The sequence below is a fragment of the Anopheles gambiae genome, chromosome 2 (genome assembly GCF_943734735.2).
Source record: "Anopheles gambiae chromosome 2, idAnoGambNW_F1_1, whole genome shotgun sequence".
In the NCBI taxonomy this organism is placed as follows: domain Eukaryota; kingdom Metazoa; phylum Arthropoda; class Insecta; order Diptera; family Culicidae; genus Anopheles; species Anopheles gambiae.
In genome coordinates this window covers 42,850,110-42,874,772 of record NC_064601.1, presented here as the reverse complement: position 1 = coordinate 42,874,772, position 24,663 = coordinate 42,850,110, and the positions used below count along the sequence as shown (strand labels likewise).

The window sequence follows — 24,663 nt, the reverse complement described above, 5'->3', positions numbered from 1 at the left end:
TTCTATTGTAATTGCTTTGTGCAACATGAAATATATTCAAATGTATTGTTTCTATCTTTTTCAAATGATTTACACAGGTAGAACAATGATACTCACCAGGTTTGTTGAATCGTAGACATTCTTCGAAGATGGTTTCCATTGCAGATTCGCTAACATTAGCATCGATGACAGTCATTGGTGACTGTTGGATCAACTGGCTGTGTGATTTGATCTTGATTTGCCCAATCCAATAAGTATAAAAAGGAAAAGAATAGCCAAATGAGAGGAGCTAGAAGTTAGATGTGTTGTACACTAGTATATGATAATGTATTATTCTAATTTTTAGTAGAATTAGGTCCGGATATTCTATGTAATAATCTAATTTCTAACTACCATTTAAAAACACGGTAGAATTAATCTACTTCAGATTATTTTTTCTTCTCGTCTTAAACATAAGCTAAAGCTTTAGCACGCTGCTAAAAAACGCGAAAAAATCCAGTAAATATTGAAACGAGGTATTAATTCCTACATAACCTACATATTTTATGCATACGTCTGAGGGAGTTACAGTTCAGTGTCATCAGGCGTTTGGGGTTTGATGCACGAACCTGGCCTGCACACAAATGTGATGGATTTTGTTTCTATATTATTGTTTCTTTTGTTGTATCTCTCACTACTGTGCAGTTATGTGTAAATCAATTTGATTGATTTATGAAATAGATTCGCTGGAAGTATGCATTAAACTGAAGAGGAAGCAATCGAGGTTGATTGATTAATGATGTTTTGCAATATAGGTCAACATTTTGCATAGATTAATTGACCTAAGATGATGATGAATGCAAAATTATGCATTTTTCTGCAAACAGTGATTTCCAGTCGGAATGAAGTGCATTTGTTGAAATTGTTGTTTTGACTGACTGGGTGACCCTGAAAAGTACTTACCCAGTCCGTTGTAATCGCTTGGTGTGCCTGCATATCGCCAACCACTAGTCGACAGTCTCCCTTCCGATCGAGCAGCACCGAAAAGCTGGCCGTTGGGCAGTTGCCAAGCGTGATAATCGATGATGCGCAATGTTCTGGCAGCAGCTTACGAATGTAGGTCCCATTCTGTGAAGTTGGAAAAGCAACGATTTCAAGACGACAGTCGAAGGAAAGTGGGGAAAACAAAACCCGTGACCCCTTGCGACGCCATTTCAGCACAGCCCGGGTGGCAAGAGCAATTAGTTTTATTATTTTAGCATGATGTCTTTGGATGACACGCTGTTGCCGGATGTGTGAAAGGATGCGTCGCTTAGCCAGTGGTTGCCTCCGCTTACACTACTCACTTGATCGTTGCCAACCGCCGAAATCAGATTAACGTTACCATAAATTTTGTAAATCCCTTCGGCGATGTTCCGGGCCACTCCTCCCGCCGATGTGTCCTGCTTGGCATGGTACGTGGCCCCATCGAGCTGGAATGGTAGGAAAAGCAAGCGTTGGTATACAGGGTTTTGACGAACGAAACAATGGGAATGGTTGTATCATTTCCGTTGCTGGAGGGACACTACGACCCGTCCGAGCGATACTGCTGCACATGAGTGGTGCATGTTAAGCACACAGAAGACACAAGCTGAATAGGGTATGAAGGAAGAAAACCGAGCCAGCAGTAATGCAGCGCTGTGTGTGTGTTGTATCTCTAGGTCACGGAAATAAATCGTATAAATAAATGTCTTAATAATTACAACTCTGTCATGGATTGCGGCCGTATCTGGCACGAGAGAAATGGAACAAGATGAATATGATGTGTGCTTGGAACCGAATTTTAGTATGTTGGTTGAATAAATTGTTCCATTGTGCAGAAAGGAGGAGAAAAGTAGTTATGCTTCTAGTGATTTGTTATGTCGTATGAAATGTCTTATCTGCCAACTTCAGACTTCAGCCAAAAAAGACTATCAACGTTCGGTATAGGATAAGTTTCTTGGGACAATTGGCTTGACCAGTTCAACTGATTATTGCTGTAGGTGTTGAAGGAATTTTTATTAAACTATTCAAAAGCGTTAAATCTTTTCCCCGTTGCCATTTGATTTCATAATACTGAACTAATTTGAGTATCATGAGGTCCTGAGGACCTGGAAAAATAAATGTTATTCTTATTATAGTACAACAACAGTACTAATCCACTATTTCTTGACCCGATTGGAATGACAGGGCAACGTAACAATCCAGTGGAATGGAACCAGAACATGTATTGGGCCATATCTTGAATAAGTGGACCGTTTTGTACGATGCTAGCGTATTTAGTGGCAGTTAGAAAAATGCCATTGACTGGTTACAACACTTACAGAATCCGGAAATGCGATTTGGATGTCTTATCTGCCAGCCATGTACCGAGTGATCTGCTGAAGTGATTGAAAATCTGATCTGACCTTGCTCAAAAACCATCGATTTCAATTCTATGCTATTTAATCATCTTTCCACCACTTCCATTAGTTTCGTGTAATGTAACTTTTAACTTTATTTTTCAGATAAAACGGGTCGTACGCATGACTTCTACTGAATGTAAACCATTATTTTCCATTACGAAAAACTATTTCGCTACATGCATTGCAAACCATTTTCACACAGTGCACTGTAGATCCGCTCAGCAACGTACTACGACACAGCTGAAATCAATTCATAGTAGGCTTAGTGTCGACTGGCTCGGAACATTTCCATTTCAAAGTTCGAACCGTTCGGTCCAGCATTCGCGAAACCTTTTCAAATCCAGAACACCGTCGGTCCATTAGCGTTTTTGCCTAATTTTTTTGGTCCACAAAGCACACACACACAAACCTTTTTGTCAAATTTTTTACGTGAAACATGAAACAAAATTCCTCAAAACCCACGACGACAGTTCCGCCATCGAAGGGTAAGTAAACCGATGAGTTAATTAATTTGAACCCGTAGGCATGCTCTTAGAATACTTTGCGATGGTGCAAACCAACTGCGACGTGATTTCGGGCGTCCCCCCAAAAAGAAACATGACTGGGGCTAGTGTGTACGTTGATATCTGATCTTTATGTTCTTAGCGGGAAGCCGTGCTTCGATGCAACGTGGACACCATAATCATCAGCAGGGGCAGCAGCAGCAGCAGCAGCAGATGGCTTTTCACCAGCAGCAGATGCAACCGGCTGCAGTAACGTTCCAGCAGCAAGCCTCGTATCAGCAAGCACCACAACATCTTCACCTTCCCCACATGCAGCAACAGCCGATGGGGTGCATAGTGTTGCCGTCAGGCACGATGCACCAACAACCGCAGCACACCACGTACATGACCCAACAGCCCGGGCTGCAGCCAAACGCGGGTAATTCCGCCGGTCCCATGTATGTCGGTTCGGCTATGGTCCAGCAAACATCTCCCCAAGCCGGACCGGCCGGCTTTTCGACATCGGCCCAACCACCGGTAGGATATCTGCAAACCACCCAGCACCAGCCATCGATGGCAGCACAGCAGGTACAGCAACGACCTAACTACCAGCCAACCGTGGCAGACTTTGTGGCAGGTAATGCTGTCGCTGCCGGCTACCCTGGTACACATCAACCGTACAAACAGCAACATCAGCAGTCGCAGTCAATGCAATCCTTTCAAGAAGCTCCAACTTCCTCGTACCCGATCCATATGCCGTCGACACATCATCCGGAAGGCTCAACGACGGAAGCTCATTATTTCTTCGGTAAGCGAAATTAAACTTTGTCCACTGGTTTCACCAACCACTCACCGACCCACGCGCCAATCACGTTACTGACCGTGATTTATTCGTTTCCATTTCTTCCCACACTCTACCACATACGGTTGTTTCTTGAACGCCGGAACCCAACTGCCCATTGCGCTGGACGGGTAATTTTATTACCAAAGATGCGAACTGCACGATGCCGGTCGTACAACAACAGCAAGCCCCGTCAACGGTGACCGGATGCAGAAACCCGAAGTGTACTGGCTGTAAATCCTTTCGACACAACTAACAGGCCGAGGTTGATCAAAAAGACCCCGCCACAACACAACAAGTGCCTGCTGACCGGTTGAGCAGGAAAATGGGCATCGAATAAATGTGTATATTCTTTTACTGAAAGCATATTAGCGTGCTGTAGTAGCGTCTGTGTCCTGGTTATGCTATTTTAAGCTGTGTATTTTTCGCAAGCTTCTACGCTGTGTCCAACACACTGCATACACACCGTTGTTTGTTTAAGTTAGGCCGTTACACATGTAACATTGTCGGATGCTTCAAGAAATGGCACTAATGGGAGTTCAACGACCCGGAAGTGTCGATCCGATGTCATTCTTATGTAAATTTTAAAAGAACCGGAACAATGTCAACTGACCCCCGCGGTGAGTTGCATTTCACGATGAAGGGGTAAGTAAGGCTGTTGACGCTTGATTTCCGTCGGACGCTTTTGGTCGGCGTCTCGCTTATTCATGGCGTCTTCCTTTGTCTCGTGCTACGAAAGGGAACAACTTCAGACGGGTGGAAAAAGACAAGCTTTATGGTTCACCGTGTTTAGGGCCTACCACGGAACAATCAATCAACCCCTTATGGGGTCTTGGAAACCTAAGAGTGTTTGGGAGGGCATGGTTGACGTGTTGAAACATGTTGGAAAAAACAACCAATCGATTGTTTTTTTACAGATGACAAGAAGATGGTTAGTGGACAATGTTTTCGGAGGACACAGTGATTGATTTGAGTGCGCTACCGGGAACGACAGTGGGTGTTGCTTCCTTCGATTCAATAACAGGGCTGCTTTTTGAAGACGTTAATCGATACGTCGTAGTTAAGTGGTTCAGATATATGCATTTAACATTATAGAAAAAAGCAAATTGTTCACATACATAACACAAATAACAAATATATATGCATACAAAATATAACCAAATTATATTAAGTTGCTCCAACAATTATTAGACATAAAACATGCGCATGGATGGGTCCTTAATAAACACAAATCGCAAATTTTACCCAAATTTCGATATTAAAAATTGGCAAAAAAATCATATTGAACAACTTGCAGTAACCTAGTAATGATGAATGTGATATACCGTTAAACACAGCTATCAACTTTAAGATGATTCATAAAAAAATGCAAAAAACAAGCTGCTTTTGATTCTGTCTTTTTAACCGTTCGTCGATCTACTATGTTACAACCTAGCGCACGCAATAGCATCAGTCCATCCATGCAAACATGCATAATTAACATGTTGAAAATATTCCAAAACTGAAAATTGCATATTCTAGCAGCTGAGTTTTATTGTGGTTCCTGCATAATGCTTTACACAAGCAAACCGATTGCTGGTTCGCATTCGTGCAGTTAAATTGGAAATCATGGGAATGCTCTTTTGCCTTTGGCTAAAGTTTTTGCTTCACTTTCGTGTGCAAGTAGTCCAGCGAACCGCATGCTTCAACTTAAAAAACAAACACTAGCGATTGTCTGTCGTATGTTGAACTTTAAAATTGGGCAGCTAATCCTTTGAATGATGTGAAAAGCTTTTAAAAGTTAGAAATAATAAAAGCTGGATTACGTACATGCATTCAGTATCTTTTATTATCTCACATGGCAAAATGTTGTCCTTTTTTGCAATTTGTTTCAAAGCAAAATGCCGTCAGAAACTGTTCAGTTGAAATACTAGAATGAAATTTAAATGAATGAATGGATTATACTCCTTCACCACTTTTCCATTTGTTACGGATGATTTCATTGTGAAAATTCAAAGCTAACGGATAGTATTATTAAATTAGCAAAATTAATAACCAAACAAGAGGATACACAAACAAGAAACATAAAGAATGCCTTAAATGGATTTGTCCCGGGTGAGCACCAAGAGTGCACCGCAAAGAAAAAGGAAAGAATGTTGACGAAATGGGGTTTGTTTTGAGGCAATAGCAACAGCAGTGCGAACAGGACGAAAGGACGAAACAAAGGCTAAACAAAATGGTACACATAATGGACTGAAGGCAACAACCAGAGCCGGCGATGCCGAGGCAGAACGACCGTGTGACGAGTGTACGTTGGTGCTGCCCGAGCAAAACCGGTAAAAATGCTGTAAAGTGCAGCCGTAAGTCTGCCAGCACGCGAGAGAGCACATCCTCTCCAGTAAATTGTACATAAATACTTGTTTCCGGATGCTTTGTTTGTTTTCGCGTTTTACCAACCTTCCTCCAAGTGCACAAGTGTGTAGGCTTTAATTGTTGTTTCTCTGCCCGGTGCCTGATGGAAGGGCTTAGTGTTCCGAGTTGGCAAATGCGGCGGGCTTCTTGAAGATGTGGGCGCACTGTTACGGGGTTTTAATGAGTCTAATCGGATGCTGGGTACTAGCTCGGCTTCATCATTTGTGCTGTGCAATGCGCATCTATATTGACGCTGTCTATTGCGATATGTGTAGTGTTTATGTTTCGGGAGCTGATATTATAATTAATTGCCAACCATCGTTGTGTTGTGGCTTATACAGATACGATTTTTGTTTTATTTTGTTTTATATATGCTTGGCAAAGCATTTTGAAATGAGTTAAGCTCATAAACGCATCATCAATAATTGTTGATAACTTGGTATAGATAATTCACCAGGTAATTATTATTATTACATCGATATGTATTGTACTGATTCCTATGTAAAGCCACGCACATTCGTATCTTTTTCTGCTTTCGCGAAACGACCTCCATTATCAAGCGGACCATTTTTCCGGCCGTTATAAATACTTCGCAACTGGCTAGTCAAAGCTTGCTGTGGGAGTACGGTCCGTATAGGAATTGAACTCGTACTCGAACCTTGTAGAAGCCGGCGTGTATATGGCGTCATCCATCAATTACGTAACGTAGAAATTGTAAAGGAAGTCGATTGCTTCAAATCGCGTGCTATTATTATCAAATGGGTGCCTTTATAGTTAAATGCATACTCCTGCGGTCGCGTTATTGCGACTCTCGTTTGGTAAGTTTTTCCGTCCGTTCGTCCGGGGTAACCAAATTCCGTCGTGGGTTCAATCCTCGAATCAATCCCTCCCCCCCTAGCAATGACGGACTCTTCGGCAGCGTCGTATATAAAAAGTAGCGAAATCATTTTCAGACCGTCATAATCGTGAAGGTTATAAAGTCAAGAAGAAGAATCATCGTTTATTACTCATTTGTTATTAAAAAAAAACATTCAAACATTTTATTTTGTATTCCATAACAAAAGTTCAACTCTCCCTCTTCCCCATGTAACATATCGTAACGTTTGATACCCCCTCGCTACCACTATCAGCGTTACGTAATTGATGGATGACGCCTATTGAATAGATCATTTGCTTGCTCCATTTGAAGTTTATAAGAAGAGTTTATATATTCCTTACACGTTAAACGACAAAAGTTTAAAAAAAACGTCATCGAAAAATATTGTGAAATCCTAAAACACGATTCAGCTCGATTGTACATACCACATATTAGCCAAATCATCCAATAGACACATGATATTGCTTGTGTGTGGTGCTTTAAAAAACATATCTCCAGGCAAAGCATTCGCAAACAAAAGGAAATCCTATCCACAATGCACCAACGCGACTTTTGCTAGTCGTAGGGGTATGTTGAACGCAATGTTCTGGTTGCCAGGTGATAAGTTGCTATGAAAACCTGAGCAGGTTAGCGCACAACATACATGCTACGTGTATTCCTTTTTTTCGCACGACTGGGGACGAGGCAACTATGAAAGCATCCCGGGACAGTGGGCGCATAGGGTTGTATGTTTTGTTAGTGAGATGCTAATGTACTAACTGAGAGTAGATGTATATGTGGGTTTATTTTTAATTCAATATTATTTCCGTGGAATTGTTTATTCGTCAGTATTTCGTGTATTATACAATATTTCTTACAAAGAATTTGATTGTTGTAAGATTGTTTAAAAATTGGTATATTTTATCTTTGAGAGATTTAAAGGACACGATGATTCTGGTAATGATTTTTCTTAAACATTGCTCATCAAAACACCTTACCGGTTGACCTCGTGGATCAGATGTAAATGTCATACACGAGCAAGCAAACAACATATCCCAAGCTACAAAATTGAAAAATATGTAGCTACTAGCTACCATGTGTGAATTTAAGCTCGGTATCTTTAAACGACGGTTTTTACGAACATTAATAACGCCGGTTACGGTACTGTATGAAGTTTTCACAGTTGAACCACGCGAACGGGGATGAATATTATGCATAAATTAAAGTGCAGTACCTACTCATCGTCTAAATCCATACGATAAAGAGTTTGAAAAAAATAGAAAAACGGGAGAGAGAGTGAGGGACAACGAAAAAAAATGTCACACATCATGCGCTTCGACAAATTCCAGCAACAGCACGCATTTAAAGCGTAGATCTTCGCGGTATGGCTGCGACACTGTTCGCGTTCATGATACACAGCGTTAACATTTAACAACACTTCCAGTGGAAAGCTTAAAAAATACGTTACCATTGTGATGGTTCGGCAGCAATTTTTGGGGATTCTGCCTATCTCAGGCTTTTCTGCGGTGGTCCGTTTTTTTAATTTATCTTTGTTTCCTTTTCGGTCAACTTTTCTCGAGTTTCGCTACTTGCTCCCTATTGCATGTACTTTGCACTCCTGAGAGCTTGTGAAGGGATTAGGATGATTAAATCAGGGCTTTGAAATATGGAATCAGTTTGCATAGAATAATGTTTGATGTTTGATAAGGAGTTATACTGAAAGTAAGTATTTTTTAGCTATATTTATAGGTGAAGTCGTCCCACAATTCACCTATCTTGGGTCAAAGGTCAGCAACGACAATAGCATGGAAGCTGAGTTGCGCGCAAGGATGCTGGCTGCCAACCGGTCATTCTACAGCCTAAAAAATCAGTTCACCTCAAAGAACCTGTCGCGATGGACGAAGCTGGGACTATATAGTACCTATATAGTTCCGGTACTCACATACGCCTCTGAGACATGGACACTGTCCAAATCTGACGAAACCCTCTTAGCCGCGTTCGAGAGGAAGATGCTCAGAAGGATACTTGGCCCCGTATGTGTGGAAGGATAATGGAGGAGCCGATATAATAACGAGTTATACGAGAAGTACGGCGACCTCACTGTCGTGCAGCGTATCAAGCTCGCCAGGCTCCGGTGGGCTGGCCATGTTGTACGCATGGAAACGGACGACCCAGCCCGTAAAGTCTTTTTAGGCCGTCCGCAAGGACAGAGGAGGCGTGGTAGGCCCAAATTGAGGTTGCAAGATGGCGTGGAGGTGTCCGCCATTAAGGCCGGGATAACGGACTGGCAGATGAAGGCGCGAGACCGTGAGCGGTTTCGGACACTCCTGAGGCAGGCCAAGACCGCAAAGCGGTTGTAGCGCCGGGTAAGTAAGTAAGTATATTTATGGGTGACTAACTACATAATTACGATCATCTAAAACAGCTGTACGATGAACATTAAACATCATCCAAATATTACATACTTAATCAAATAAAACTAATATATACTAAGAATGGCTTCATATTTAACAACTGTTATGTAGTCTAATCCGTTAAATTAATCAGCATTCATTTTTTTATATATTTTTTTTAAACATAGTTCAATATTGCTGGAGAATAGACGTCGAGTTAGATGAACGATTGATCGTGTATTTTAATTGGAATCAAATAACAGGGACTCATAGCTAATGTAGAGCAAAGCGTCATCCACAATGATGAGCTGCGCTCGGGTCGTTGCCTACGTACCGGGATAAGCATTTCCTAAGGAGTCTCACCATTATCACTTTTAAAGTTTTCCTTCTTTGCTTCCCTTCCGTTTTACTGACACACTTGGTAAGATGAGAACATCATTTATAGCGCGTTTCGTTGCACTTATTTGCCAACACAGACGCAACGCTTCTTTCTATGCCCACTTTCTTGTATGGCGCGTGTAGTGCAAACGGATACGCTTCTCTGCAAACTGACTCAATACCCAATACCCACCGTCGAAAGAGTGCAAATTGTGCATCATTGTCATTATCTTCCACATCTCTTTATCCTCGTCCGACATCATTATCTTCGTTAACATCGATAGTGCTAATTTCAGTAATTGTAATTTGGTGCAGTTCTCTACGTTTCTGTCCAGTAAACGTTGGTGCGTCGGTAAAGTGTACCGTACCGTGTTTCCGAATTTGCCATACAAGTAGACAACGAAGGGAGTGATGAATGGAGAATGGTTAAGAGAAAAAAAACCAGATGCAACTGTACTGGATGGGCGTGCTTGAGCATGCAAAACTGTGCGCCAGAGCCACCCGTCGAAGGAAGCAAATCCATCCACTCGGCACTAAAGCACGCTCGGTAAAGGATGGAAACGATTTATAAGTATCACTTTCTTCATTTCCTTGCACAGTCGGCCGCTTGGAGGTGACGGTTTTTTTTTGCTCACGGTTCTTGGGAGCGTTTGGCGTTCTGATCAAGCCGCACGGCTGCACGTGTCCACGCTCCTCGTACTTGGGTTGTTCGTGTCTAGGCTTTACACCGTGTGCCGCACCATGGGAGGGAAATGGGCACTGAGGACATAAAAAGCATACGATGATGTATAAAACATACGTTGGCATTAATATTGATTACTATGGGAACCGTTTGTGCTGAACATAAAACTTGACTGTGAGTGTTTTGGAGGCGGGTGCACGGCGGACGGCTCAAAACGGCTGCAACCTGGGAGAGTGAGAGAAAACCGATGAATCATCCATTCTTCAGTGTGTGCAGGAAGCTAAAAACTTTCGTTCAGTGAGACACCAGGGTGGAAGAAAAGCTCTCAGTTGAACAGATTTGGCTGCTGCTTGCGTGGTGTAAGATAAACGGAAATGTCGTACGGAGAAAACAGCACAACAAAAAACATGCCTGTAAAATTGGATGAGTAGAGGAGCTGCAGAGGGAAACGAATCATCCTGGCTTCGTCCCAGGATGATGAAATGAAAAATTGATATTTTTTATGTAATAGTTTTCCATTGGTGAAAGTTAGCTGGGAGAAAGAAAACTCATGCCAGTAGTAGGAGGAAAATTGCATACATCCACTAGCTCGAAAGGGTCGAAGACGATAGAACACGATCGGAGGAAAAACTGCTAGCAACACTTGGGCAACAAACTAGACGGGTGAAAGAGGTACGGATAGTGGTAGTGAATATCGAACATTTATATGTGACCGCGGTACATTTTTTGTGTTGGGTTCGCCTCAATACTCTAACGAGCTGGCAAACTGCTTTTAATGATGCAGACATGCATCGTGCTGTTTGGTTGGGATTTTAATATTATGTTTTTACGATCGTCCGGCATTCAGCTGCTGCAAAGACCAGCAGCCATTCTGGGGAACAAAGGGGGCAAGAGTATCGCAAAAAAACCGCTTTCCATTAACGTGAAGAGTCGAACATGCTCTACGATTTCTGGTTACAGCTTTTTGATGCAGGGCTTTTATTGCTTTTTGAACCTTTTTCTTGAGAAGCAGAAGGGATTTTAATTTTGTATTGGGGGAACGGGGAATTTGAGGGTTGGGGTTTCTTATTAAATATGCTTTGATTCAGCTGGTTCGTGTAAGGCGAGACTGTAAGTCTTTTAATATTGAAAGTATTGTTATGTTGTGTTTTACGAGAAAACCTGCTGTAAACTTCACAGAACCTGATGGGAAGGATTTAGAGCTTCCTATTTATCAATATGATCCGTTTCTTCCAAATATCAAATGTATATGTGTAACAAATCCATAAAAAACGATGAAGAAAACGCAATACCACATAATAAACTAGTATTATAACAAAGCAATTCAATGATAATTATATGATGTAGTTAAAATCGCGTTCTAAAATAATGTTTTTTGAGTGCAATGTTATGGCTATTTCTTTTTTAAATTGTTATCATATCGTTTTGAATTGGTTGTGGATCATGTCCTGCGTCATTGTTGATTGTTTTATTTTACAACAAGTTATTGCCGCTTGCATCATAAACTTAATGAAGCAATTATTTTATTTATACAATAAAATATACTAATACACTTGATCGATATTTATTTGCTTGATCGATATTTGTTGAATGTCCATTTGCTAAAAATTCTGGACCATTTGGTTATAGCGCCTAGGAAAGCTTATTTGTTTATAGCGCACAGCAAAGTTGATGTATATAAACCAGCGTCTGTATTTTACTCTGGTGTGCTTTTTTTTAAATTGTAATAAGAACGACATATTCGACACAATTTAACTCCATTTAAATGAGTATTGGTTGTCGTTAGCATATTTAAATTCGGAGTATTTTTGTTAACCTAGATATTTCTAAATGATCAAATTGTAATTTAATAGTTTCATTACTTAATCATTTTTAAGTTTTATATTTAACAATGAATCAACAGATATACTAGCAACTATTTGCTAGCGATGTAAATGTACCGCGAAGAGCTTTTTGTTGAAACTCTCAATGGGCGAGAGCTTCCGAGTCACGAAACTTTTTACAATCCTAAAACAGCCTATCACAGAGCAACCTAAAGCAAGTGAAAGAATCCCCCCTACGGCCAGCCAAAGTGTCGACTGCTCGTTAACGGGTGGCCTATCGGGTGGAAATTAATCTAGGAAGCCGTTAAAAATAATTGCACAGTCACATCCTCCATCCATACCGGCCGGTTAGTGGATGATAGACGGCCTGTGCAAACTCATTCGCAAACTCATAAGGCAACAATAATGTCCAGTCCCGTGAGCTGACCGTCGACCATAGCGAGAAGGTTGAACTGTAGGCCAAGCTACGGCTCCACTCGGTGTTGTTGCTGTACACTTCGTCCGTTCCTTTTTGTACCGATGGGAAATCCTGGAAGGACCTGCAAAACTTTTGTGCACCCTAACGCGCTCGTCGGTTCGCTGCTCGGTTGTTTATATTTTAATGAAAGTGTGCGAAACTCGTTGTAGAAGTTTTCATAAACAAAAGGACATACGTCGCTCTGCTGGCACCAGTCCAAATCAGACCAATCGTCAAAGTGTGGTCAGTCTGCTGCTTACTAAATGTTAATGCTTCACATTTTCTCGCTTCAATTCTGTGTATTGTCGTCTGCAAGCGTACTTAACTTTATCCTAAAATTTGGCTCATCCTGGTTAGAATAAATAATGCCAAACGCTCACTTCAACCGCATGCGGTACAAATTGTCCACAAGCGGAAGTAATTTATGCTGCAATTTGATCGGTTTCAGTTCTTACGCTCCTCCGGATGCGATATCCGGTCAGTATACAATTCGAAATGATAGGACTGATATGGGAAAATTACGGATGATTTGATGTTGTTTCCGAGGCAAACTGTTGGAAAGGATATGAGAATAATATTTGTTCCGTTAAGCCTTTGCACGCAATTTGCTCCGAGGAAAATGAAATGCAATGCAATAGTAAACGATCGTTAATATTTGGATAATGTTAATTATAGGTAATGAGATGTTGAGTGATATTATCGGGTTTTCCAAGTCACTTTCGTATTAAACATAGTTTTTCACCGCATGCAAAATGTTATTCCACATCACTCTGATATTTAATTTCCATCGTGATATTTTTTTAATTTCTTCAGTATAATTTTCACCACTTCAACGGTCTGTTGCCATCGTTTTTTCACCGGGGTTTAAAGCCGAATGTCATCACCGGTTGACCGTTGAAGGGTTGAAAATTATGGTGAAGAAATTAAAAATTATTATGATGAAATGAATGATGAAATTGAAATGTCAGAGTGATATGGGATACAGGGTTTTTCAAGTAAGTTTTGAATGTAAATATCCGAATCAATTTCCAATGCCAACAACTTTGTTCATTGCTTGCGAGATGTTTTTCAACAGCTGTCAAATGTTGGATTTGCATCACAAACATTTTTCAGTTCTATTGCATGATTTTCAACACATTCACAAGCTGGATTAAGTTTGAAAGTTCTATGTGATGTGTTGAAAATCATGTGGAAGAATTGATTTTTTATTATGAAGCAAATACACCATTTGACAGTTGTTGAAAAATATCTTGGAGGCGGTGAACAATTATGTGCACATTCGATAGTGACTTGGAAAATTCCGTAAATTCTTGCACGTGGCGAAAAACAATGTTTACATTCGAAAATAACTTGGAAACCCCTGTATTGAAACAATAGAATAGAATAAAGATACTCCTTACTGCTCGATTCCAATAGACAGAAAAAAGATGTTTGCTTTTCTTTGCTATAAAATAGCCATATAAAAAAAAGACTTGTTGCTTTATCACATGATGCACCTCACTCAAGGTACGTAATCGGGCGTACTGTTATGCGAGGAAAGGTGTTTTCCCCCGATTGTTTCGGTGTCGTCGCCTGTACTCGGAAAGAAAGCTACTCGGATTGGTCATTTATCAAACTGTCAAACTATTACCGGGTTGTTTCGCAAATCGCATATCGGCCTGACCATGTGTACACATCCGTGAGACGTGAGACAGCGACCGGTTGCACAAAAAGAAGAGTTCATCTCCCGAGCTCACAGTATGGCTGGAGTATCTATTTGTTGTCTATTTTTTCTCCGCAGTTCGTTGAGTCACCTTGCGCGGACCCGTTTTTGTTCTCTTTGCTCTCGTCACTGTCTGATGGCATCTATTTCGCTAATAATCCCCCGAGAGATGGACAGGTGTGTAGGCAGGCCCGCACAGCAAAGGCCGCAACATCGAAAGCGTACCGTACGTGCTGGGGGATAGGGTATAAAAATGAAGAAAAACAGTATCAATCACTATATAATACTCAACGACGAGACGAGATGCCGCAGCTACAGAAGCTTTGGGAGGGGTGAATTTGCTCGAGCCAAGCGATGGACGGAAATCGCTGGCCCGGAAATTGGATCGAACTTTGTCAAGAATGTTGTACATTTCTGCGTGATCGTGGAACGTTTGCGTGACCAATGCAACGTCACTATTATTGTTATCCTGCGAATCGTTTACGTGAACCGAGGTAGGAACTTCCAAGACCCCGTGGTGCAAGTCGGTTTGGCACTGTGCCACAGCGAACCACAAAGTGTGGTACCTGCTTGAGCCCCGATATCGACGGTGACTTCAAAAACGGATCGATGCATGATGAGCAGGCACTGGGAGACATTTTTCCTTTCGATCCTGACTAGAGCTAGCACACACACCGTCCAATACACACTGGCTGGTATTATTTAAGGTAGAGACAACGGGAGAAGGAAAGGAAGGGCAAGGATTGAGGTATAATGTCAACGGGTTTTCCACGAGCCGTATAACGGACAAGGCTGGCGAGGTTGCGTCACAGGATGATCCTGTCGGAGGACACCATTTTTGTTTTTCCATGCTAGTTTTCCCATTGCATGTTGCAGTTCCCGTAAAATGAGTACCATTTTACGGACACAAACACACACACACATACATGCACGAACACATTGACCCCATAAGCGGGAGGTTATGGGGTGGTGTGGATGGTCGCTTCGAAATAGTCTGTAAAGTATTTTATGGTGAAATGCACGGACGAGAGATGTCGCTCCGATGCCGGACTGGAACGTGGATAACCGACCTTGGCCTGTTCGGTCCAGCGTGGTTGTGTGTATGTGGGTGTGTGTACATCGTAGATCGGTATATTTTACTAGTTTATGTTTCTGTGTTTTGTACCAATATGAGCACGTTCCAATGGGAGACAAGTTTTCTCATTAACGATAATAGATAATGCTAACAGGGAGATGCGTTTGGCCAGGCTGCTTTTGGACAAGTTTATTCGAGCGTGGTAGGTTCAGAGCGTTCGGAGGTGAATGAGTGCACGTGAATCATGGGGGAGCTTTACGTGCGGTATGTTTAAATTAATCTTTTTAAATACAACGATAAAGTGTGTGACAGCTTGTAGGAACAGCGTACCAATTTATAGAGGGCTAAAGCTAATCGATGATAAGCCATAAGAATCAGTACAGGTAAATCATTCTTTTTAGTTCTGGTATGTCCTAATAGGTATGTTTATAGGTATGTCCTAATAATAGTTAAGCACAGTATTAAGTTAAATTTGTTGTAATGACGCGCAAGGAGCTTTGCAAGGATCATATAGCTTATTCAAGGAATTGTAGGAAATGGTCAATAGTATGACGTCGTTCTCTGCCAATGTCCTTTATACGTATATCATACTGAAGATGTGAAAGTTACTTGAAACTGTCACCAATGTATTCGAGCATTGTTAAATCTATTTCATGACGGTCATTTCAACTGATTTAACGAATGTAAAGGAGGTATGGATCGTGTTATACATCGTGAAAATCCATTCAAGGTTTTATTTTTGTTATATGTTGCACTCTTTTTACCTTAACCTGTTAACTATCTTACACATTAAACTTGTTTACTCATCTTTCCATTTGTATCGTATTTAAGTCCTTTCCAAAACCTTGCACCTTGTAGTCCTTGCAAAAACTAAACTATTTTTTTCTTTCACTGAAAGGGAAAGGTTTCACTGGAATGTTCAAGCATTTTGACAATTCTACGATCGTAGAAGGCCGATACGTAATAAGCAGTTAAGATACGAAAGAAGCTTTTTTATACAAGTTATTTGTAAGTTACTTTACGTTGTCTTCGCCATTTTACAAATCCATATGATAGTGCGAGAGAATGTGCAAACATTTACCCGCTTGCGCTTGGATATAGAAATTTTACAACATGAACAAATGAACAACATGATATTTTTATAGACAACAGGATATGGATCTTCGCACATCATGCTCGGTTTAAAATATGTATTGTTTTTGATTTGGACACATAGACACTTGATTGTTATTGTTCGATATTGAGGTAGAATTGATTTGTAATTGATTTCTGGTGTAATTGTATGTGTCATAAGTCACTCACACACTACTTAATATAAGATTAATATAAGATAGTTCGTTTGATTGGCAATATCCAGACATACTTTCAATGGTAATATGCAGCATAAAGGAACATAAACTAGAAAATTTCAAATCTTATGCCATATTGATCTCTGTTGCTGATTCTCTCAACAACATATGATTAATATTGATTTCTCATAACTTTTGCACTCATTCCATCAGCACTACCACGACCACATATGAACTATTTGCCGGCACCAGAAAAGGGTTTCACAAAATGTTCCAGCAAAATTAATTTGCATACTTTTATCGCTTTTACCATCGGTTACCGGTGCACCCCTCACGACGCAGAAATAAGTGCAGTGTGCACAAAAATATACATATAATTCCCTTCGCACCGACATACCGACATTGCCTCACAGTGGATCGCACTGGTTGCAAACGCAGTTGAGCAGTAGTTTCCCTTCAGCTGTGCGCCCTACTGGCTAGAGCTAGCTCGTTTGGCTGGGGGCCAATATGGACCGCAACGCAAGTTCAAGGATGCAGCGCTTCTGCTGATTCAAGGATGGTGTGGCAGTCTCGCGGGGAAGTGACTACAGAAGCAACAGCAGCAACCGTACCATCAAACCAAAAGCTTCTACACTTCTATCAGTGTTTCTCAGTGCCAAACGTAATTGTTTTGCTTTGCACGAACACTTTGCACCCTCTGGGCAGAGATGTAAAAAGCAAAATCCAATTTAAATCCCTGTTCGTACTGTATGGATCTGCGCCATCGCCCATATCGTGCCTTATAATTATTGGAAAGCGAGATTTTAAGTGCACACATTTGTGCGGTTACGGGTGAAAATATGCAACTTCTAGATCAAAAGAATTTCGTTGCGGATACGATTTGCTAATGGCATGTCGACAAATGCAATTACTTCCAATTAATACAAATTAAAAAATAATGAGGAAAAGACAGATAATTTACAAAAAAGGTATTAGTTTTTTTTCCGTTGTACCGATCTGTCTATTCCACTGCTTACGTGTTGGTTTCTTGGTACACCATTATTTATAACCCACAAGTGAACCATTCATTAAAAATTTAAATTGTTTTGTGTTACTATTTTAAAGCGAGCTGCTACAGCCAACAACACACAATTCCCTTCCATGAAAAGCTCCCCTAAAATTCCGTGGAACTTTCTGGGGAAAAGGAAAGAAACATATTCTTCAGTACGAGTGCATGCTTTTATCCCCTCGCTCGCGTTTTTCTCTTTCCGCTTCACAAATTACTAGCACAAACAGTACAAAACGTATTCATGGCCTGCAAGAACTGACCACAAAACAGGACAAATGAATCACGTAGAGGAAAAGTCCCTATTCCCATCCCACATTCTACAAATAGCATGATCGAAGAAAATTGACTCAAAGTAATCAATCCCCCATTACTGTATCAGGTTCAACGATATCCCTCATTCCCGTCCTTCTTCCTTGTTTTCGTTTTCTTATTCAATCCGATTATTTAATGGGTTTGAACATGGGTGTATCAGCGTGTGCGTATGTATGTGTGTACAATCGACTCGAGCCTCCAGTTCGCTAGGATAGGAAAGACGGGAAAGCAAGCTGCTCCTATAAATAAACCTCCCATTATTGTCCAGTTACGGGAGCAAGCGGGGTGGTTGGGGCGGAAGTGGGCTCCAGTTCTCCAGCCGTGGGGCCAGAAGGATTAAATCCGATATTTCGTTCGAGCGCGCTCATGTGTATGTGTGACCGACTGCGTGGGAACGGGAATTTTTTGTTTGATTTGGTTTGGGAAGGAGAGGATGGGGGAATGTGGGTAGCCAACCATTGCTGGGCTGGGAAAGCGAACGGCTCAAATCAGCTGAACGATGCGATGAATTAGTGCCATAAATAAAATAAGGACACGTCCTTCAAGAATACTCCGCCTCCTTACGGGTTCCACCACCGGCTAGGACAAAAAATGAGGTTGTGAATTATAGTCCTCTACGTTTCTACTGTTTTCCTCCAGTTGGTTCTCTCTCTCTCTTTCTCTCTTTGTTTTCTCCCGAGAAGGAATAGTGGAAAGCGGATGAAAGAAAGTAGGAAAGCTTTCAGGGAATTTCTGTCTCACATTTTCTATTCGGGCGACGGTCAATGCAATAACACGATAGCGATGGAAAGATTTCAGCTTTGGGGAACAATTATTTTCCACTTTCTGGCACTATTACAAACAAAAGGGTGAATAAAAATTACAAAACAGTCTCCCACCCAGTCGCTAATGGCAAACCGATTGGCTGGAACAAGTCCACAGCAACTAGTACACAGCACCATGCCCACTGGGGTAAACATTCTGATTCGTTTCCTTCGCATATCTTTCCTCATCTTGTTGGGACGGGATAAAATTTCACTGGACTCGCGTTTCAATGTTCAAATTAGCATCTGACCTCACGCGGGTCCCGATCTTGGGCAGTATTCGGGGCACATCAAGGACTATTGGTCCAAGCAAGCAGGAACCGCTTTGGGGGAAACAGTTTTATCCCGACTGCACACAACACATCCCCGTTGCGCGTTGTTGAATGGTCGACACCAAAGGGGCAGTTGGCAGGGAACAGCGCAGCTTTTATGGCTCATTAAAGTAATTGGATCAGCCTGCGTTTGACCTACATCACTTTTACGAGCCATATATTTGTACTCCCGTACCCCGAACATGGGAGCGGCAGTTGCTATGATTGAGTGGTGAATGCACCCGGAAAAGGGCTACAGCCACAAGCGAAATTCCCGGTTTAGCCAACGGTGACAGGTGCTATTGATGAGTTTGGCAATGTTTCGTTTAATGTCGATTTTCTGCCCCCTTCTTCGCCAACCGCTTGTGATGAATATGTGGGGTAACTTTGTTAGAATTTCAGTCTGCGCTGATGAGCCTAGCCGTTTTGCTACCGAATATGGTCAAACATTTTATTGGCCACTAACAGAGTGAAGTGAGAGTGAAGGCGAAGGGAAGGAGCAGTACATAAAACAATTTATTATTATGACCGGTTCCTGGCAAACAAGGGAGCAGTATAAGAATGTCATAAACAAATGATAATCATTCCGGCTGGTGTAATTGAATCTTTTTTTTTGCCATTTGTGCATGAAAATGTGGATGAATTATGATTGCAATAGCTTTAAACGAACCATTTTGTTGGTAAGATGTGCGTTTACTGCGAATTAGGATGGCAGCATCATGTGCAACTTTCACTCACGAAACAGTGTGAAAAACCACTTGTTGCTTCAGTATTTGTAAGGTTACCTTATTTTCTTGTTTCTCCCGCAATGCCTCTGTGTTTGTGTTGGGTATTGGTGGACACTACACCCAAAATCGAATTTTCTCGAAATCTGCACGCAAGACAATAGCAAAAGCGAGTTTTCATTCGATCTACCACGGTACGATACCGTCGCTAGCCCAATCAATAATAGCCACACGGGTGCCATCGCTTGCTAAGCCCTTGGCCATGAAATTCAAACTTTCCATCCATCATCAACGCTGTTTCCATGTATTGGTGAAGGAAGACGATTTGTGCTCTCTGCTTCTCTCCCTCTCTCGCTCTCTCTCTCTGTAGCTCGCTCGCTCTCTCTCTCTCCCTCTCTCCATCCACTTGTAAATGTGCGCTCATAAATAGAACAAGTCGCTCTCAATGTGCTCTCAAGCCGTGATGGAAAGTGTCGTCGTGATTACTTCCCAATTTTACGTACGCGAGGGAAAAAAAACTACCCGCAGAGATAATACGAAAAATGAAAGAGACCGGTTTTAAGCTGAACAGCTGTTTTTGGGAAAAGCACTCTTATTACTCACGGCAGAATATGTTGCTGCAAATGGTTCCCTCTTTGATTCTCTAGCGTCATTCGCTAGCGGCGACATTCACGCAGCTTTTGCTCTCTCATGTTGCACGCTGCTCTCTCTATTTATTTGCAAATTTGAAGCAAAAAGTAAAACTGGTTTCGCAATCCATCGTACCATAATTGCTTCTTGACATTGGTAATGTAACATTTGTTTTATGTTTGCATTATTAAAATACTAAAGTTTCACGTAGATTAGGGTTGTATAGGATTTTACAGATAATGAAATTCAATATGAATAGGATCTCTCACAAGTTATATTCCATTAAGTTTATAATAAATGAAAAAAGCTTCAAAAGTATAGAGCAAGCAAACGAAATGGAAGGATAAAAAGAAGAAAAAAACTTGCATCAACTCAATCTGGTTTCAATTTCACGTTTCGTTGCATTCACGAAGGACTTATTTTTCTAGCAACGAATGATTCTTTGGCTCCCTCGTTAAAGTTTCTTCCCATCGCAACCAATAAAACAAAGTGCAGCAGAAACAGCACGAAAAGAAACATACAAACAAATACATAAACCAAAACACTTGTCATTTTATCAAGGTTTCGCTCTGCACCGGAAGCTCCGCAAGCCCGGGTGCGGCGAGGTACCGAGTTACTGTCAAATCAAATCAAGAACAGCAATACGCGCCACCAGAACAGCGCGTCTGGCACAAACAACGACGGCTCTTGGAGGTGGGTCATTTTGTTACGTTGTTTTACACCCGCCTGCCTGCGTGTTTTCCGTCCTTTAGGAAGGGCTGGTTTGCCAGATTTGTTTCGTAAAGTAGATTTGGCTACGGTCAGGGTAAGATCGTGTCTTACGGGGAAAGTGTACCCCAATTTCCCCCCCCCCCCCCTCTCTCTCTAGCACGATATGACATGATAGCTGAACCACGTGTTTTTATGGACCGTCCATGTGGGAGAGGTAGAAGTGAAAAAAAATTGTTATTGAACCGTTCGAGTGTAAACGAACGCAAGCGAAGTGAAACCAAACGGTAGCAAAGGGCTCGAATGCGTGGTCTTATGGCGAACGGAGGTGGTAGCTATTTTAATTCTATTTTGGTATATGAAGAAGTTTTTTTCCCATACTTATTTTGATGCGATATCCAACTGTGACCTTTTTCAAATGTGGGGGTTACTGGAACGAACGTGTGGTAAATTAACCTGTGCACATGGAAGTTTATACTCCAGCAGTGTATGAAGTTTACCACTGTTTTTCAAATGTTTTACAGGTATAATTAATTTGAGTGAGGGTTTGAAAGGAAAATGTTGTGGTTCGTTTGGATTATTTTTTTAACGTTTGTTTTTTTACTGCTACATTTAATTGTTTTTATAGTTTTATATAGGCGTGTGCCTTTTGGTGCGTTTGATTCTTTATATCCAAACACTACTACTACTTTTAATGATTTTTCCTGTTTTTTTAAGTAATACTCGTTTTATTTGTTCCAGATAAGACGAAGATTTTTATTTATCAAAACGATTATAGAAGCATTATTGTCTCCATGGTTTTCAAAGCATCAAAGGCTCCAAATCGTGTATTAATTCATAAGTATTTTATTTTAAGTTTAAATGATATTTTAACGTTCAAAATAATGTCGATGAAATTGCAACAAAACTAGTCCTTCTACTACTGAGTGCTTGAATAAACGTCTACTCATTCAGCTCACCTCCAACCGTACCATAAATTACTTGCAAACCTGCTTGTAATGATTAAAAACAACTTCCGATGCATCGAAGCGATGTTAGTACAAAAACACCCAAACGCATTACACAAACTACCAGCGTGTACTAGAAAGTCAAACGGCGGCGTTCTCATTAGCACCGAATCGATAAACTTTACCACCAAAACCGATCGACAGTGGTTTGCCATTGGAACGGAAGGCAACCAACCCCTAAACAGTAGCCCAGGTGCAGCACGGTTCCCAAGCGAGCGCACATCCGCGGTCGGTAATTTTCGTTTCGCTTCGATTGATTTATTGACACGTACGCTGCGATGCGCATGCAAAGGCCCATGTGCGAGTGGTTCCCGCACGATTTTTCCTTGTTGCACAGAGCGAGAGCGTGTGTGAGTATCAGTGTATTTTTTTGCTATCCCAAAACCAGTAACAACAGAAACAAGTACAGCAGGCTGTTTGATGGCCATCATCGATTGACTCGCCTCGCTCTGTAGAGTAAATGATGGGAAAAGCGCAAGAAGAAGAAACAAAAAATCCAACTACAACATAAACACGCCACCAGGCGTCTCCACCTAGCCGATGGGAGCATGACAGCGATGGTAGGAAAACATTCATAAAAAACCTTTCCAACTTCATCTGACGAATCCAACATGCGATACAAAAATGCGGGCGAAGCGGAAAGGAACGGAACAGTGAAACCAACCACTCCTCGTAACCAGAAGTGAATGATGCGGAAACGATCGACGGTGGAAAAGTTTGTCATGTCCAATTTTTCCTCCAGTCGCTGGGCAGAAAGTAGCAGGAAAAACGGCTTTTGGCAGGAGAACCGTTCATCAACAGCACGATAAAGGTGCAGAGGAAAAAGGAAACAGCTGGACGCCCGGAAGTGGTGCGGTTGGAGGATTGGGTGTGTTGAATTAATTTACAATTTGTTGTTATGACAGTATTAAAAAAACGAAACGGTGAGGTCTCCGCGTCCACGGCACGCGGCGTAATTAGCGTTTCAGGACCGTTTGCTAGAGCTGGTGCTGTCTCCAATTGGACAAAATGAAACGACGATGACACCCATTGAAACCGCACACAAATTAGCTCGCCACGTGGAAAGCGGAAAGCAGTGTGGACCGGTGTGGACAGTCGGTAGATGGACGCGCTTGTGTACAGAAGAAATTAAACCAAACGGAAAGAAAATGAGAGCAAACGTTTTCCGAACGCAGCGTTCAGGTTGACCAACCGAAGTGTAAATTGGTGGAAAAAGGGCGCCAGCGAACCGAGCGAACCGAACGGCGTCATTCGCCTCTTGCCGTTGTTGGCTGTCCGAAACGATCTTCGGTACACATTTCTTCGTCTCCCTTGATGGCCAAACCACGTCGTCGATGGGCAAATCGTTGGTATGGCAATACTATCCCTGTATAACCTGCTTGGATAGAAGACACACAGCCACACACACTGGCACATCTTTCGTATGCAATCATGTAAAAAAACACTCTCCACTGTGATGAAGATTGGTGAAGGTTCACCCACTCCTCAATCCTCTCTTTTCCCACCACGTGGTGTGTTTAGTTGTGTACCGCTTGTTCGCACGAGGTGCCCTGTATTGACGGCTCGTAACGGATCATCGTAACGGCGGTACCTGCAATCTGCCCAGCTGCACAGCGTGAGTTCTAAACCAACAAGGGAGAACGGGGCCGTACAAAGACTCGGCAATCAGCAGCTGTACGGCGCGGAGTGGCGGACGTTGGGACCGGGTGGGCCAAGGTGTGTGTACCAAGTCACGTAAAGAAAGAAACGTAAATCCAAAACGCAATCCCTCGGGAAAAGCCACTAAAATCTTGAACCGGTAAATATTTACACCAAGCTTAATTACGATCACAACGGGAGGGCATGCCTTTGCCATGTGGCTGGGTCGTGTGCGTGTGTGTATACGGGTTTCCCTTCAAATGCGTTTGGGAGTGTAAAAAAAAAACAGGGGGTTAACTGGTGCGTGTCCCAGAGGGGCAGTGTGCAAACCAAGCGAACTGTTGCTTGCGGTTGAAATTGAAACTTGAATCGTTTAGAGATAGAAATGTTTAGAGGTGGTGCCTTTGACGCGGTTTTTGATTTCGTTGGTTTAATGTTTCAATTAAGGTGTATCCTTTCAATTTCTATTTATTAACTGACTGGGGTAGACAATCACAATAATTAGAGTAATGATATGTATTATTATTTCATTGATCGATATATTAAATTAATCGCGTCTGTTATTGGCCAGTTCAAAAGGCAAGTTCATTTTGTTTGGCCAAATAAAACAATAATAATAAAATGTAATATACAAATCAGTATAAAGTAACGTGTATTTTGTCCACTCAGTGCTATAAAACGACACATTTATGTACAAATTACATTTGAGTTCATTTACAATTTAATTTCTT

General features: G+C 41.6%; 2 protein-coding genes across 2 annotated transcripts in view; one reads left to right on the top strand and one right to left on the bottom strand.

Annotated features, from left to right (window-relative positions):
- LOC1271543 (uncharacterized) overlaps positions 1 to 24,663 on the bottom strand; it is a 178,745-nt gene that overhangs the window by 9,218 nt on the left and 144,864 nt on the right. The window contains exons 8-10 of the mRNA XM_061640981.1: positions 1,305 to 1,430; positions 922 to 1,086; positions 97 to 211 (exon numbers count right to left, since the gene is read on the bottom strand). Of these exons, the coding sequence (XP_061496965.1) occupies positions 97 to 211; positions 922 to 1,086; positions 1,305 to 1,430 (406 nt within the window). The remainder of the gene's footprint in view (positions 1 to 96; positions 212 to 921; positions 1,087 to 1,304; positions 1,431 to 24,663) is intronic.
- On the top strand, positions 2,773 to 4,067 carry LOC133391046 (putative cyclin-dependent serine/threonine-protein kinase DDB_G0272797/DDB_G0274007). Its single transcript, XM_061641001.1, has 3 exons — positions 2,773 to 2,866; positions 3,027 to 3,671; positions 3,854 to 4,067. Exons 1-3 carry the CDS (start codon positions 2,818 to 2,820, stop codon positions 3,958 to 3,960), a joined length of 801 nt encoding a protein of 266 aa, XP_061496985.1. The 5' UTR covers positions 2,773 to 2,817; the 3' UTR covers positions 3,961 to 4,067.

Bases quoted from the DNA above. Each gene is read 5' to 3' on its own strand.
- LOC133391046 (XM_061641001.1), top strand. From the start codon at position 2,818: ATGAAACAAAATTCCTCAAAACCCACGACGACAGTTCCGCCATCGAAG. The intron at 2,867-3,026 runs GTAAGTAAACCG...TTATGTTCTTAG, and splicing joins GACAGTTCCGCCATCGAAGG to CGGGAAGCCGTGCTTCGATG. The intron at 3,672-3,853 runs GTAAGCGAAATT...TTATTACCAAAG, and splicing joins GGAAGCTCATTATTTCTTCG to ATGCGAACTGCACGATGCCG.